At 49.1% G+C, this 14,859-nt stretch overlaps 2 protein-coding genes across 2 annotated transcripts; both read right to left on the bottom strand.

The window, feature by feature from the left end:
- Positions 1-2,154: 2,154 nt before the first annotated feature.
- LOC136454450 (translocon-associated protein subunit alpha-like) lies at positions 2,155-6,610 on the bottom strand. The gene is made up of 8 exons (XM_066454872.1): positions 6,457-6,610; positions 6,171-6,331; positions 3,860-3,877; positions 3,549-3,609; positions 3,206-3,367; positions 2,928-3,016; positions 2,678-2,755; positions 2,155-2,560 (listed from the first exon to the last, which is right to left on the bottom strand). The coding sequence occupies exons 1-8, from the start codon at positions 6,608-6,610 to the stop codon at positions 2,300-2,302; spliced, it is 984 nt and encodes a 327-aa protein (XP_066310969.1). The 3' UTR covers positions 2,155-2,299.
- A 33-nt stretch (positions 6,611-6,643) lies between these two features.
- LOC136454449 (uncharacterized mitochondrial protein AtMg00810-like) lies at positions 6,644-7,051 on the bottom strand. Its single transcript, XM_066454871.1, has one exon. It carries the CDS (start codon positions 7,049-7,051, stop codon positions 6,644-6,646), a length of 408 nt encoding a protein of 135 aa, XP_066310968.1.
- Positions 7,052-14,859: the final 7,808 nt, after the last annotated feature.

The following is a 14,859-nucleotide window of genomic DNA, read 5'->3' as shown; positions in this document are numbered from 1 at the left end:
TCTCTCAACTTTGATTTAATCCGAGGTTACTCTTTAGCTAACAACAATGATTCAAAATACTCCCGCCGATTGTATTTATAAGCACTATCACACCTATGTTTTTTTCCTTACTAGTTACAACTAGGTCCTATCTTTTTTCAGGGATGATTGACTTAGTCAACCATCACTAAGGACACCCTCAATGATAAAGTCGACTTAGAAAAAAAAGAATAGAGCAGCCTAATATGTTAGCATACAAAAACGTGCGAACACAGACACATGAATCATAGAAAAGTGTGCGAGCTTAACTTTTCATGAAGAGCTATTTAACTGCTTTTTAAAGGTTTGTTTAGTTCGCAAGTAATTTTATAGGGTTTGTTTTGGAAAGCAAGGTAAAGAGAGTTGAAGATTGGCCTAGTTGAATCTAGAAACTACATGCAACACAACATCTGGCAATGTTTAAGGAAAATTTTAAAAACTTCATATTTTTGTGTTATACAAAAACCTGAGTTATTACAGTGTGGATCCTTGGGGTAATGCAGCTGATAAGCAAAGTCCTCTATCCAAAGGGGGACCAAGTATCCACCTCACATTAGTCAAACCAACTGACCTTGCCATCTACATAAGCTTGGTTTGCACCTTGAACAACAAAAAATCCCCCATAATGCAACTCAACTGTGAATTCTTCATCATCATCGCCTACAATACCGCATGAGAGCAACATTACTACACCAACTCTATTAACAAACCAACCTTACCTAGGAATCAACAAAACCCCTACCAACGAGAAATATGCGTAGATGACTCACTGTACTACCACTACCATCAACCAGTGTACTACCTCCTACAGCCAAAATGGATATATATTGGGACGGAGAACGACTCACCGTACTGAGGTGGCTCATCCGTTAGCCGCGCAAGGTGGACACCATCGCGCCGGTTCACCGAGGCTGCCGCGAGAACTACCACCTGGAGCCCTCTCCTTCCTACTCCACTACCACCTCGCCTTCACGATTTGCCGCCCCTCCTCCATCGGTGCATCGTGGTCGCCCCTGCCGTCGTCGCGATGCGAGAGAGAGAGAGGGGAGGAGTGGGGAATGAGAGGAGGAAACCTTCCGGGGGCTATTTGCTAAATAGACGTGGGCCAGTGCAGAGCCAGACATAAAATGAAGGGTATGGATTATTATGGCACCACCGATGGAGACTAACACTCCTAGTAGTTTTAGTATAAATAAAGTGATCCACATATACTAGAAAATGTTGAGACTACTACTCACACAATGCAAATTATCACTACTTGTGGTTTGCATAGATACTTTTTTCCATTCATCATGCCTCACCTTATTTCGTCTCCCTCTTCCTTTTTAGCATGGATCACCTTCTCTCTCCCCAAGTATATGTAGCTTCTGCAAGCTATTATGACAAGTGCACCTATTTTTTTATCTGATCCTACATGACACTTGGATGCTAGGCCTTAATGAACTACTGACCATGTTTTGCACTTAGAAATGCACTTTCAAAGCTGATGGATCAACAACCTGTTCGTTTGCTCGTATCTAGCTTATAAGTCATGGCTTATCAGCCAACGAACAGTATTTTTCTCTCACACCAAACCAGCCAACGATACTTTCAGCTATGGCTTATAAGCCAAACCAGTCCAAACAAACCAGTCAACAGTACTTTCAGCCAAAGTGGCACAACCTGACAAGTTAATGGACTACTAACCATGTATTTTACTCTTATTAAAATTTTGTTAGGAGAGATGATGTATCTACCATGAACCTTATTTCCTATATACCAAAGCTAATCACCCGCGCGGCCACATCGTCCGTCGCTGTTCCGCGGACTGTAGCGTTAGGTTTCCTTATTTAACCCCCTTCCTTTCCCTAGATTTTCTTATTTTTTTCCCTTCCTTTCCCTGCCTGCCCTTATTTCTGGGAGGCTTTTACCTAGGTGCCATTAAAAAAGATCGAAATGCCCTACGTGTTATTGAAATTTGAAAAAGTTGCTCAGTACCCTGATCCAAAGTTTCTTTTACCTGTGTGCCACTTCCGTCAATTTCACAGTTGATTCTAACGGAGTTGGCTCCAACTGGACTTGAAATTACTCTTTTGCCCATCACTCTTTCTAGAGCCCAATCGTCTTTTCAGCATTAGTGTATGATTTCAGTCTGTAGGGGTGTGTAGTCCACCTCTAGAGTAATATTCAACATTACCCCTTCAAGTAAACTTTTGACTATTGAATGTACTGGGATTCAGGTAAATCACAAAGAAACAACCTGAATTACCACCTCACTATGGTTTATTGAATGCTGAACAGCTTATATTTCCTGAAGAAAGGTACAGATTACACTAAGAAATTTAGAATACAGGATTACCTTCGAGAGCTGCTGAACCTGGCCATATGCCCACAATCCAAAGAGACCAAGAAGTGCAATTCCAAGGGTGATGAGGAACACAGACTCAACACTGAGTAAGCCTCCAGCCTCAACGACCTCAACAGTGCCATTGTAGAATACATTCTGGTACGGGTGCTGGTCGATCTCATACACTATGTAACCAACAAGATCATAGGCTCCAGGCTGCAAGGGCACAAAACATTAGATATTCATGGTAACAGAAATTGATGCATTGAAGGTAAAAGACACATGAATATCGTGAAATGAAATGTTTCAAAGGTAAAAGAAAATTTAACACACCTGCAAGAACTTGCTCACAACGAATTTATAGGGGAAGGTTGCTTGCACAGAAACAGGAACTGATGCATTGAAGAAATTCTGTAGAAAAAATAAAACAGGTGATAAAAAGTTGTTAATATCATTTAAAAAAGTGCCACAGTTAATTCAAAAAAAAAACTGGTCAGATGATGTATATATCAAAAAGTGCCACAGTTACTTCAGAAAGAATAAAAGATGACAAACAATAAGGAGAATAAATTTCTTTCCTAACCTGAACAGTAAGGAGAATAAAAGATGACAAACAATAAGGAGAATAAAGATGACCAACTAGTAATTCAGTTTCTTCACCTGCTGGTACAACTGCAACAAAATAAAAAAGGTAGGCATTATTGGTTACTGTGATCATGAGATATACTATATATAATTAAAGGAACATCACATGCTGCAGGTATTCATGGAATCCAGTTTAGAGTTTATCGCAAGTGATAAATACAGAGACCATGGTGAATTATAAGATAAATAATGGATGCTACTTGAAAGTATACTCACTTTTGCCAGCATTTTTGGGGAAGACAACTACTGTCTCTACACCAAGAGCAGGGCTTAAAGGTCCATCACTGGAAACCTGTGTATCATCACCCACAATACCTAGATCAGCCCCTTCAACAACCTCAGCTGCAGCAGCATCTTCCTCCGATTCAGCTCTAGCAACTGTGCAAAGGGGAGAAAAGCTCAATTCAGTGCAAAAGACATGGTAAGGAAGGAAGGGTGTATGCGGAGTTGTATCAACTGTGGATATGGACAACATGAGACATTTGTTAAACAAGATACAGAAGATAAAACACATTCTATTTATCAATTCAATAGTTTTACCAATGTTGGGTTGAGCAACAGGATAAAGCATACTTGCAGAGACAGTAACTTTTAGCATTAGCAACAATATCCACTTTGAACTTCAGGCATAATAAGACCATTATAGCAAAAGTGAGTCAATGATAGAACAGAGACAGAGAACTTATCCTAGCTGATTAAAAGACATGTGGTGCAAGCAATTCATCATGATGAGTACTTGAAATTTAAACCCATGCTACTCACTTTAATTGTCTAATGTGAACGGTGGCTGCAGCTTCTACTTTCATAAGCATTTGTTAGAGTCGCATATGATTACTAAAAGGCACTGATGTTGTATTTTAAAAAAATTACCAACTGAAAAATTACAGTCTGCATGACAGCAATGAAACCTTATCGAGAAATTCCGGAAAATTGCAATAACAGCCAATCCTCAGACGATTAGCTAGCAACATGCGAGCACAGATTCACCCAACTGAGGAAGTCAGCATCACATAAACTTCGCCCAAAACTCTGCCAACTAACGCCGCCCTGCTTCCTCCGCCGCCCCGGCCGGCGAGCGCCCCCGCGCGGCCGCCAATCCGACGCGGGCCGTCTCACCCCTGCCCTCTACTGCGCCCGACGGCCTGCCGGCGAGCGCCCCCCGCGTGCTTGCTCCGCCTGGTTGCTCCCTAGGGTTTGCGCGTGTGTGTGCGCACGAACGGGGAAGCAGAGAATGAATGGAACAAGTGGCTGGCTGTTGACCAGAAAGAGTGATGGGCAAAAGAGTAATTTCAAGTCCAGTTGGGAGCCAACTCCGTTAGAATCAACTGCGAAATTGACGGAAGTGGCACACAAGTAAAAGAAACTTCGGATCAGGGTACTGAGCAACTTTTTTAAATTTTAATGGCACGTAGGGCATTTCGATATTTTTTAATGGCACGTAGGTAAAAACCTCTGTTTCTGGCCGTCCGCCACCCGCGACGCCGCCGCTACTTTCACCCGCGCCTTCTAGAACCCTCGCGGAAGCAGCAGAAAACAACCCCCCAGCCCCACCGCCGACCCCACCTGCCCTACGCGCCGCGCGCCGCCCCTCGCGAGGAAGCCCGACCGAGCGGCCACCGTGCCCCTTAACCCTCCCCGACGTTGCGATGCTGCCGAAGCCACGATGCCGCAGCTCCACCCTCTCCGGCTCGGCTTCGCGACGAGCTCTGCCTCTCCCAGAGACGTGCGGTCCAACCCTTCCTCTTCCCGGCTCTGGTGGCCCGATGTTATGCCGCGCTACCACGGGAGCTCCGGCGCGGCCAAATCCTAGAAGTGTAGCGTAGCCCAGCGCCATCACGCTTGCGTCGGCTTCCCTGTCGCCTCGCCGGGCCACCGCACCATTGTTGGCGGGTTCTGCCACCGCTGTGTCCGCTTGCACGGTGCACGGAGCAACCAAAGGCCCAGCCGGAGGGGCAGCCCATGCGCCAGCGCCGTCTCCTTCCTCCCGTGCACGGTACGTCCTTCAGTTCCTGCTTCCTTGGCCCTTCATGTCCTACGCCTTTCAGGTGCTCGATGGAATGCCAAGACAAAAAAAAAAAAAAAAAAAAATCCTATGCAGCCGTTCGCCGTCCCTGACTATTCAGACCACTTGTTTTCTTCTATGGTACACTGGTTCACATGTGGATGAGTTACTGGAACCAGCAGGTACGTTTACAGATTGCTTGGTTTCGGCAAATATTTTCTCAATTTGTCAGTTTCGTACTGGATGCCCTTTCCTTCTTACTCGAACTGTTCACTTTTTCTGATCTCCATAATTTTTCTGATCTCCCTCTAAATTTGCAGGAGTATAATAGGCCGAGAGGTGAAGATGTCAACATCCATTGGCCAAAGAAGACATGGCAGTAAATGCTATCCCTTTGCTGTGTTACGTCCTTCGATCACCTATTAAAAAGTTTACTTGCCTAATTAATCTACATGTTGATCCAACCTTGCCCGGCGTAATCCTGAAAGGGCTAATCCTTTAAATTTATATTGACCACCTCATCCAGTAAACCATGCTCTGAAAACAAAACACTGATAATACTATATTCACATTGTTATATCAGGATTTTGAGTGATTCCTCATGGGAATAATGGCTTCTTTGTGGCAATCAAGCTCATACGTTCCATGCTAAAAAAGATTCAGAACTCTTTGTTTCCCCTTACTGCTGCTTCATACTTTAGTGCCATATTCTTTATTTTATTTCCATATTGTCAGCCGGACTCTCTCCGGCGTGCTCTCAAACTCATAGTGAATTCAAGAATAGAGGAACACAGTAAGTTTTTTTGTGTCAAGCACGAAACCGTGTCGACGTTTTTTGTATTAAGGTGCTCCTACGTATATACATGAGCTTCTAACTGCAACATAGAAAAAGGAGAGGCCGAGCTAGCCTCAGCTCTCTGCCATGCACGCCATGCCCCCCATGGCCCTATCTGTGCGCGCCATCCCACGCACTAGGCCACGCAGCGCAAGCAGCGACATGCAACGCCACGACGCGTCCAAAACTCCACGCCGTGGCCCCATTACAACGACGCACTCGGGAGGATATGATCGTCCAGGCCGAGCTCAACGCTATGTCTAACTGAATGCAAAAGGAAATAAAACTGAACTGAACGCAGGATTATATTGACGCTTACATTTCACCCCCTAATCCTGACGTGCCTTGCTGATCTTGACGATGCCAAGCTTCTCACGGAGTTCACAGAACCAGTCTCGTGCCAGCGGCTTCGTCAGAATGTCAGCAATCTGCTCCTCAGTGCAGACGTGTTCAATGTCCAGTTTCCCATCTCCAACACACTCCCGAATGAAATGAAACCTCACATCTATGTGTTTACTACGTTCATGGAAGACGGGATTCTTACTGAGGGCAATGGCCTATTGGCTGTCCATCTTGAGGATAAAGGCTATGCGCTCCTCGCTTTTCAGCTCGGCAAGCAGCTGCAGACACCTTGGCAGGCCGCCACCGTCCCTACAATATACTCAGCTTCGCAAGAGGATAAGGCGACGACCTTCTGCTTCTGTGACTGCCAAGTCACTGGGCAGGAGCCGTAGAAGAACATGACGCCACTAGTGCTCTTCCTTGTATCAATGTCGCCGCCCATGTCGGCGTCGCTGTAACCCAACAGCTTCAGCTCCTAGCCACCGTGCTTGTAGTGGCAGCCGTAGTCGAGTGTCCCTGCGATGTACCGTAGGATCCGCTTCACTGCGTTGAGGTGCTCGACGATGGGCTGCTCCATGAAGCGGCTGACGTAGCCGATGGCGAAGGAGATGTTCGGCCTTGTGTGCACCAAGTAGCGAAGGCAGCCGACCAGGCCCCTATACTTAGTTGCGTCCACCGGCGCCGTAGTACTCGCCTTTGACAGCTTGAGGCGATGCTCCATCGGAGTGTGGCACGGGTTGCAGCTTCCCATGCCGGCGCGCTCCAGGATCTTGCGCGCATATGCTGATTGCAGCAGCTTGATCCCATCATGCCCCTGCTGCACCTCAATTCCCAGGTAAAAACAGAGTAAGCCAAGGTCGCTCATTTTGAACCTAGAGGACATCTACTGCTTGAACTTGGTGATCTTGGTGGCGGCGTTCCCAGTAATGATGAGATCATCTACGTAGACCCCAACCAGCAACCGAGAAGCACCCTTGCCGCGGGCGTACACCGCGTGCTCCGACGTGCTGTGGCTGAAGCCGAGCGCCACCAGCGTTTCGTGGAGTTTGGTGTTCCACGCGCGCGGCGCTTGACGGAGGCCGTAGAGCGCCTTGTCCAAGCGCATCACCTTGTTCTCGTGCCCAACAACGGTGAAGCTGGGAGGTTGCTTGACGTAGACCTCTTCGACTAGCTCCCCGTTCAGGAACGCGGACTTTACGTCCATATGGTGCACTGGCCATCCCTCCTGGGCAGCTAGCGCAAGGAGCAGCCGGACAGACTCGATGCGGGCGACGGGCATGAAGACCTCGTCGAAATCCACCCCGGGCTGCTGGACATAGCCCTTCGCCACAAGGCGGGCCTTGTGTTTGATGACGTCGCCGGCAGCATCCTTCTTCACCTTGTAAACCCACTTCAAGCCTATGGGTCGATGCCTAGGCGAAAGGGGTACCAGGCGCCAGGTCTTGTTGCTCTCGATGGAGTCCATCTCTTCCATCATGGCTCGGCGCCAGCACGCGTGCTTCTCAGCCTCTACAAAAGAGGCAGGCTCCTCCTCCATCTACAAATGAAGCTCTGCAGCCACCTGGCACGTGGCGAAGCCCGGTGGAGTCACTGCCTCGATGACGTTGTCGATGGTGTAGTACCTCGGCTCGACGTCGTCGGCGTCGGCGTCCAAGTACTCCTCCGCATCCGGTGGAGGGGAGACGAACTCCGGTGCAGGTTATAGGGGCTCCGGTGGCGCAGGTGTACTGAGAGACGGTGTAGTGGGCGTCGGTGCTGGAGAGCCCCACGCAGGTGTGCTGGTGCCTGGGGATGGTGTCGGAGTGCCTGGGGCTGAGTTGATGGTGTACTGGTCATCACCCTGCTCCGGTGTGGAGTGCTCCACGGCGAAGTCTGCTGCAGCACCCATGTCCTCGCTCTCCCAGGTCCAGGCTACAGGCTCGTTGAAAACCACATCCCGGGACACCACGGCGCGCCGCGATGCCAGGTTGTAGAAGCGCCATGCCTTGGCGCTAGGCTCGTAGCCGATGAAGACGACAGGCGTGCCGCGATCATCGAGCTTCTTTAGGTTCGGCTTCGTCTCCTTGATGAACGCAACGTAGCCGAAGGTGCGGAAGTGGTGGACGTCGGGCCTGCGACTGTGCCAGGCCTCGTACGACGTCTTGCCATCGACGGCCTTGGTGGGCGCCCGGTTCAAGATGTAGACGGCGGTGGCGACTGCCTCTCCCCAGAACGTTGTCGGCATGCCACGGGCCTTCAACAGACTCCGCGCCATGGTGATGACCGTCTGGTTCCTCCACTCTACCACACCGTTTTGCTGAGGCGTGTACGGCGTGGTGTGCTGACGTTCGACGCCGCGGTCGGCACAGTAAGACTCGAACTCGACGGAGGTGAACTCGCCGCCGTTGTCGGTTCGAAGGACTCGCAGACGCCACCCAGTCTCCACCTCGACACGCGCCTGGACTTTCTTGACTGCTGCGAGCGTGTCGCTCTTGGCGACGAGCAGCGCCACCCACATGTACCTGCTTCGGTCATCCACCAACAGAAGAAAATATAGCTTACCACCCGGGGTTGCCGGCGTGATAGGGCCGCATAGGTCACCATGAACAAGATCCAGTAGCCCCTCCGCCTGCCGTTTTGCCTGCGATGGGAACGGGCTCCACTTGAGCTTGGTGGTGACGCAGTCGGTGCAGAGCTGATGAACACGCTCGATGTGGGGAAGCCCTCGCACCATGCCCCGCTCCTCGAGCTTGCGAAGCGCGTCGAAGTGAAGATGGCCGTAGCGTTCATGCCACAGCCACCCGCTGTCGCCGGTGCGCGCGGACAAGCAGAGAGGCCGCGCGATCTTCACCCGGAGTAGGTACAGCCGGTTCACAGAGCGCTTCACCCTAGCGATCAACCGGCCCCTTTCGTCGCGGATTCGGAGGATGCCGTGTTTGGCGTGGACGTCGCACCTGCCCTCGTCGAGTTGGCCGAGGCTGACGATGTTGGTGGTGAGCCTCGGGATGAAGTACACCCCCATGAGCGGCAGGTGCTTGCCGGTCTTCCCCTCGAACAGGACAGTGCCAGCGCCCTCGATTTCAACCTCCGAGCCGTCGCCGAATCGCACTGTGCCGCGGATCCCCGAGTCGATGTTGACGAAGGCGTCGTGGGAGCCGGACATGTGGTTCCTGGCCCCACTGTCAAGGTACCAGAGGGAGTCATCGCGGTCGGAGGCGCCATCAAGTTGGGTGAAGACCTTGCCCTCCACAATCCGAAGAGGGCAGTGCTCGGGAAGCGTCGGAGTGGCGGTGGCGGCGTGTGGTGGGGAAGACGAGTTGGGGGCGAGTGTGGCGTAGGCCATCAGTAGAGTGGGCTCGACGTCCTCTTCAGCGTGCGCGACGTGGGCCTCTGCCTTGGGCTTGTTGCGACAATCCTTGGCCCAATGGCCGTATTTGCCACAGCGCTTGCATTGGTCACGATTTGTGGCCTTGCCGGAGTTGGGCTCGGCCTGCTTCTCGTCGTGCGAGGCAGAGCCGCCGCCCTCGCCTTTGCCGCGACCGCGACCTTGCCCACGGCCGCCACGTTTCTTGCCGCCAGAGCTAGACGCCGCGCCGCGGCCAGAGCTGTCTTGGTCACGGCGAGCTTTGCGGCGTGCCTCCCAGTCCTCTTTAGTGAGGAGCAGTTGCCCCATGGCGTCCGTCACTTGCTGCGGCTTGGTGTGATACTCGAACACGCGCAGCCGCCCGATCACGTCCTCAATCGAGATCGCGTTCAACTCACAGAACATCTCGATGTACACGACGGCTTGGCTCGGCTTCTCCGGCACCACCTGCAGCATCTTTTTAACTACCTCGGGCTCGGAGATGTTGTCGCCGAGGGTGCGCAAGTTGGTGGCGAGCGTGGTGATGCGGACGCCGAAGTCGTTGACGCTTTCCGCTTCCTTGAAGGCGAGGTTGCCGAAATCGCGCCGGAGCTGCTGCGCGCTGGCGTCGCGCGCGCGCTCGTCGTCGATCCGCAGAATCCTAACGGCGTCCCATGCCTCCTTCACCGTACGGCGGACGGCGAGTGCGTTCTAGAGCTCGGCCGGCACCAAGCGTAGCAAGCCCGCCATCGCCTGTCGATCATCGTGGTACTCCTCGTCCGGATCATCGTCGATGCCGTTGACGACGACGTCCCAGACACGCAGCGTCTGGAAATTGACCTCCATGACCAACGCCCACTCAGGGTAATTAGTCCGTGTAAGCATCGGCCACTGCACGCTCGCGGACGGGCGCTCGTCAATGTGCTCTATGACGCGCGACCCGGCACTCCGGGGGCGAGAGCGGCGACTGTGGGAGCGGCCTCGACGGCGACGTGGTGGCGAGCGCAATGGAGGCACCTTCCTTTCGCCGGAGCCAGCACCTACCTCCGTCCTCTTCTTGGACGGGGACGCAGACATGGCGGCGGCGAGACTCTGGCTCTGATACCAAATGTCAGTCGGACTCTCTCCGGCGTGCTCTCAAACTCATAGTGAATTCAAGAACAGAGGAACACAGGAAGTTTTTTTGTGTCAAGCACGAAACCGTGTCGACGTTTTTTGTATTAAGGTGCTCCTACGTATATACATGAGCTTCTAACTGCAACATAGAAAAAGAAGGAGAGGCCGAGCTAGCCTCAGCTCTCCACCATGCATGCCATGCCCCCCCATGGCCCGATCTGTGCGCGCCATCCCACGCACTAGGCCACGCAGCGCAAGCAGCGGCATGCAACGCCATGACGCGTCCAAAATGCCACTCCGTGGCCCCATTACAACGACGAGCTCGGGAGGATATGATCGTCCAGGCCGAGCTCAACGCTATGTCTAACTGAATGCAAAAGGAAATAAAATTGAACTGAACGCAGGATTACATTGACGCTTACACATATTTCATTCCTACAATCATCACGGGTTACTTAGCTTATGACACAAATCTCAACAATGATAATTCTTATGCTGCAGCTTGCTAAAATAGTTACGGAATAGAGGTGTTACAACAAATCTAGGGTGCTACCTAATTATGATGACCTCATTATCTATATATAAATGTCTCAAATCATTTTTGGGCAATGTTGTGTTAATCTTTTCCTTTTGCTTCATATGAAACTCAGGTACATATCAAAGTGTGTCATGTCTTACTTTATGGTCTGCAGATACAGACCCCCCCCACACACACACAAAATGGTGCCTTATGTTTCCCTTTAGTTTGTTATAAATAAATTGTTGTATTCTTCATCTAACATTTACCTAGATGTTCTTTTTTCTGAAGTACTATCACATTTCTCATTTGTATTGATGGATGTCGTGCCACCAGTCTCAATTTCTAAGTAATTGTTGATTCAACAGCAAAAATGTTATACAATGCCTTCTTTGTTACTTTCGCTTGCTAACCGTTGAATCGGTACATACCTCATTATTTATTACAAAAAAATTATTTCGAAAGCCTTAGAAGATTGTCAAAATGAGCAATAGGCCCCGTTCGGCTTACTCCATATTCGACTTTTTTTTCAGCCGGAACAGTGTTTTTCTCTCACAACAATTTAGTAAGAATAGTGTTTTTCAGCCTGTTTCAGACCAGCGAACAGGGCCAATATGGCAATTTAGCCACTCTACAAAGAGTGCTATATTTTGTATGTGCATTTTTTTTTCTTGCTGATTGTGTTGCACTGCTGTGATAACCCTTGCATAGCAGCTGGATGTTTTTGCAAAACAAGGCAATCTGATCTGGCGATCCCTCATCCGGTTTAATTTAATTAATTTAGCTACATAAAATCTTTATTTACTGTGCAACTCCACATCATCGTTCAGTTTATTGTTAAACCATGGAGCATTTGTCATTTGTAGCTGTCTCCTCACCTCACAATACGCCCTGGGCAAGATAACTCGGAAATGTTGTGTAGCAAGCTAAGACTATCTACCTTTAACTCATTTACAGATAACCTTCTAAGAATATATTGTTGTTTTGCACACTTAAATCTGCTCTCTTTTCACATAGCATGCCTTCATGCCATGATGGGTGACCACACCTTAAATAATTTTTGACACCTTTGTTCCTCCGGTTCATACACCAATATTATTTCGCTTTTGGTTGGTAAACCATTGGCATCAAAGCTGAAGAATAGACTAACCAGCGAGCTAACAACTTTTTTCATTGTGTTCTCCTTACTAATAGGCTACTTCAACTGCCCCTTGATGAAATGACCAGACACCAAGGTTCTACGCGCTAGCCTGAAATAATCTCTACAATACATTTAAGGACTAATTACTTCAATTAGACTTCTGTGCATGTGTGAAACATTGAGCTTTGTCACAAGTCTATTTTTCATTCATTCTTCTGTATATTATGCTTACTACAGCCATGTAACTTAAGCTTTTATGATACTTCGGCATCTTAATCACCAACTACGATATACATGCATGTAATGATATTAGCCCATTACTTTTCTCGCCTGCGCAACGCGCAGGGTACTGGCTAGTGTTAGCCGAGTTGGGCCTTGACCTCGCGTCCTGATCGGGGTGTCCAACCCTACATGGTTCGTGGGCCCCTATCGCACTGTGCTATAAAGAGAGGTGGGGGCCGGCGGCTCTTAGTACGAGGTTCATCGTGAGCTGTCACACCCACCAACAAACCCAATCTGATCTAGTGAGGGGCGCAGCCAGTGACGGAAAGCTCTACTGCTATCTTCACTGTCGCCTCTACCACTGCACTGCGACTGACCTCAACACCGTCACCGCGACACCGCCGACCCGGACCGCATCACCTTCGCCATGGCTACGTCGAGCTCTTCCTTCAAGCCTGCGGATGGTCGGTGACATCTCATCTCCCTTCCTCTCTCTCTCTCTCTAGATCATGTTCTAGAAAGTTTTTATCCCGTATGTAAGGTACTCGCTAGATCTATGTCTAGGTGATCCACTATATCTATCATTGATATGTTGGAGCCGTGCACGCAGAAAGGGAAAAAGTCTATTTTATTACAAAAAAATGTCTTTTCTCTCATAGAATCCTTTATATTTGGGTATATAATTTTTGATATGCGCTATATTACGAGATAGAAGGAGTATCTTGGCTGACTTGAGGTGGAGGGTGACGATGCCCTGACCAGCACGCGGATGCCATGTCTAGCCGAGCCAACACCCACATGGCTAACCTAGCCTAGTGTCGAGCCTGGGCTGCTTGCCGAGTCCGTGGGCTAGCACAGCACGACACAATTAATTACTGGGATAGGTCGACCCAACCTTAGATAGACCATGCTTTATTGTGCTCGTGCGAGGTCGAGACATCCCGTTTGACTATCTATAAGGGCGTCTCCAAGGAGAGTCTTCTAGCTGGCTATTTGGTTATGTGAAGGAGAGAAATCGTCAGAAAACCTTCGCCCCGCGAGGCCCCGTTCGGATGGTATGGTTCTGGAGGAATTTGGATGGTTTGGAGGAATTCTGGAGAAATTTGTGAGAGGAAAATATTGTTCCGGATGAAAAAAAAAGCGGATCAAGCCAGGTTTAAGGGCACGCGAACGGAGCCATAGGCGCACAGTTCCTCTAGCTCGTGCACCCACCTAGATGACCCATGTCTGTCTATGTGCAACTGGTGACTCACTTTTTTTCTTTTTCTTTTTATTTCCACCCGACTGATGATTAAGGGTGTGCTTAGGTTCCCTCCTAGCCTTAGCCTTTCCTAGCCGGGCAAAGAGTTGGAACAATTGGTGCATTTGGACCCTTCCCTTTGCTGCTACCTCATTGCCTGTGGAAGCAAGGATTTTACCAAAGTCACTCTCCTACCCTAGGAAGGCTACCCTTGCTCAGCGAGGTCCGGGCAAAGGAACCAAGCAGACCCCAAAACCTGCTCGTTGAGGATTCTCTAGGAGCAAGACTAATAATACAGTTTGCTCATGATTGAATGAATCTTTATAATCCATAATACATGACTCATTTTTTTCTCTCACAATTTTTTTTAGTTCTCATGCAGTGCCGGTCATGAGTTTTTCAGGAACTAGAGCCCAACTTAAACTTAGGACGCTTTATAAACATAATAAAAAATACTCGGTAAGTATATATAATTTTTTTTTGACACTCAATAGTCAACATGTATCGAAAAGCATGTGTGGCTGTTATCTCCTCATACATAGCCACGGCTTAATAACAATGACTAGTGATTATGAGAGTCATAGTTACGGAATAAGTCTTCACACAATCTGCTAAAAATAAAAAATTTCTTATATATAATTAGCCTTGCCCTAACGGACGAATTTAATTCTTAATATTTATGTCTCAATTGACAGATTAAAAAGGAAGCGATGAGAACATACTAGTCTATCCCAACAGATGAATTTAAATCTCTTTTTTTTTTCTCGAACGTGCCATAGGCACGGTTTTCATTAAGCAGAAGTAGAGTTTTACAAATTAAAGCTGGAACGGTAATTTTTTATTACCAAGCCAAAGATTGACAGAGATCACACAGTTGTGATTTACAGAAGAAAAAACTTAGCGACCAAGTGAAGGATCAAGCCCCCCGGAGACCCTGAGCTCAGCGGCTAAACGGGTAAAGAGTGTCGTCCTCAAAGCCAGTGAGGTTCAGCTCCATGGCAACCGGATCGAAGCCTGGAGCGAAGAGCGCCTGAAGGGCCTCTAGTTTGGAGGGCGACAACGGCACAGCGAAGAGGGCCTTGAGACTATCCAAAGCCACAGAGTCCAGACCCTGCGGCCTATCTGCGATCCCC

Source organism: Miscanthus floridulus, chromosome 5, assembly GCF_019320115.1.
Source record: "Miscanthus floridulus cultivar M001 chromosome 5, ASM1932011v1, whole genome shotgun sequence".
Classification (NCBI taxonomy): Eukaryota; Viridiplantae; Streptophyta; class Magnoliopsida; order Poales; family Poaceae; genus Miscanthus; species Miscanthus floridulus.
The sequence above is the reverse complement of the archived record's forward strand: the minus strand, read 5'-3'. Positions and strand labels throughout refer to the sequence as shown.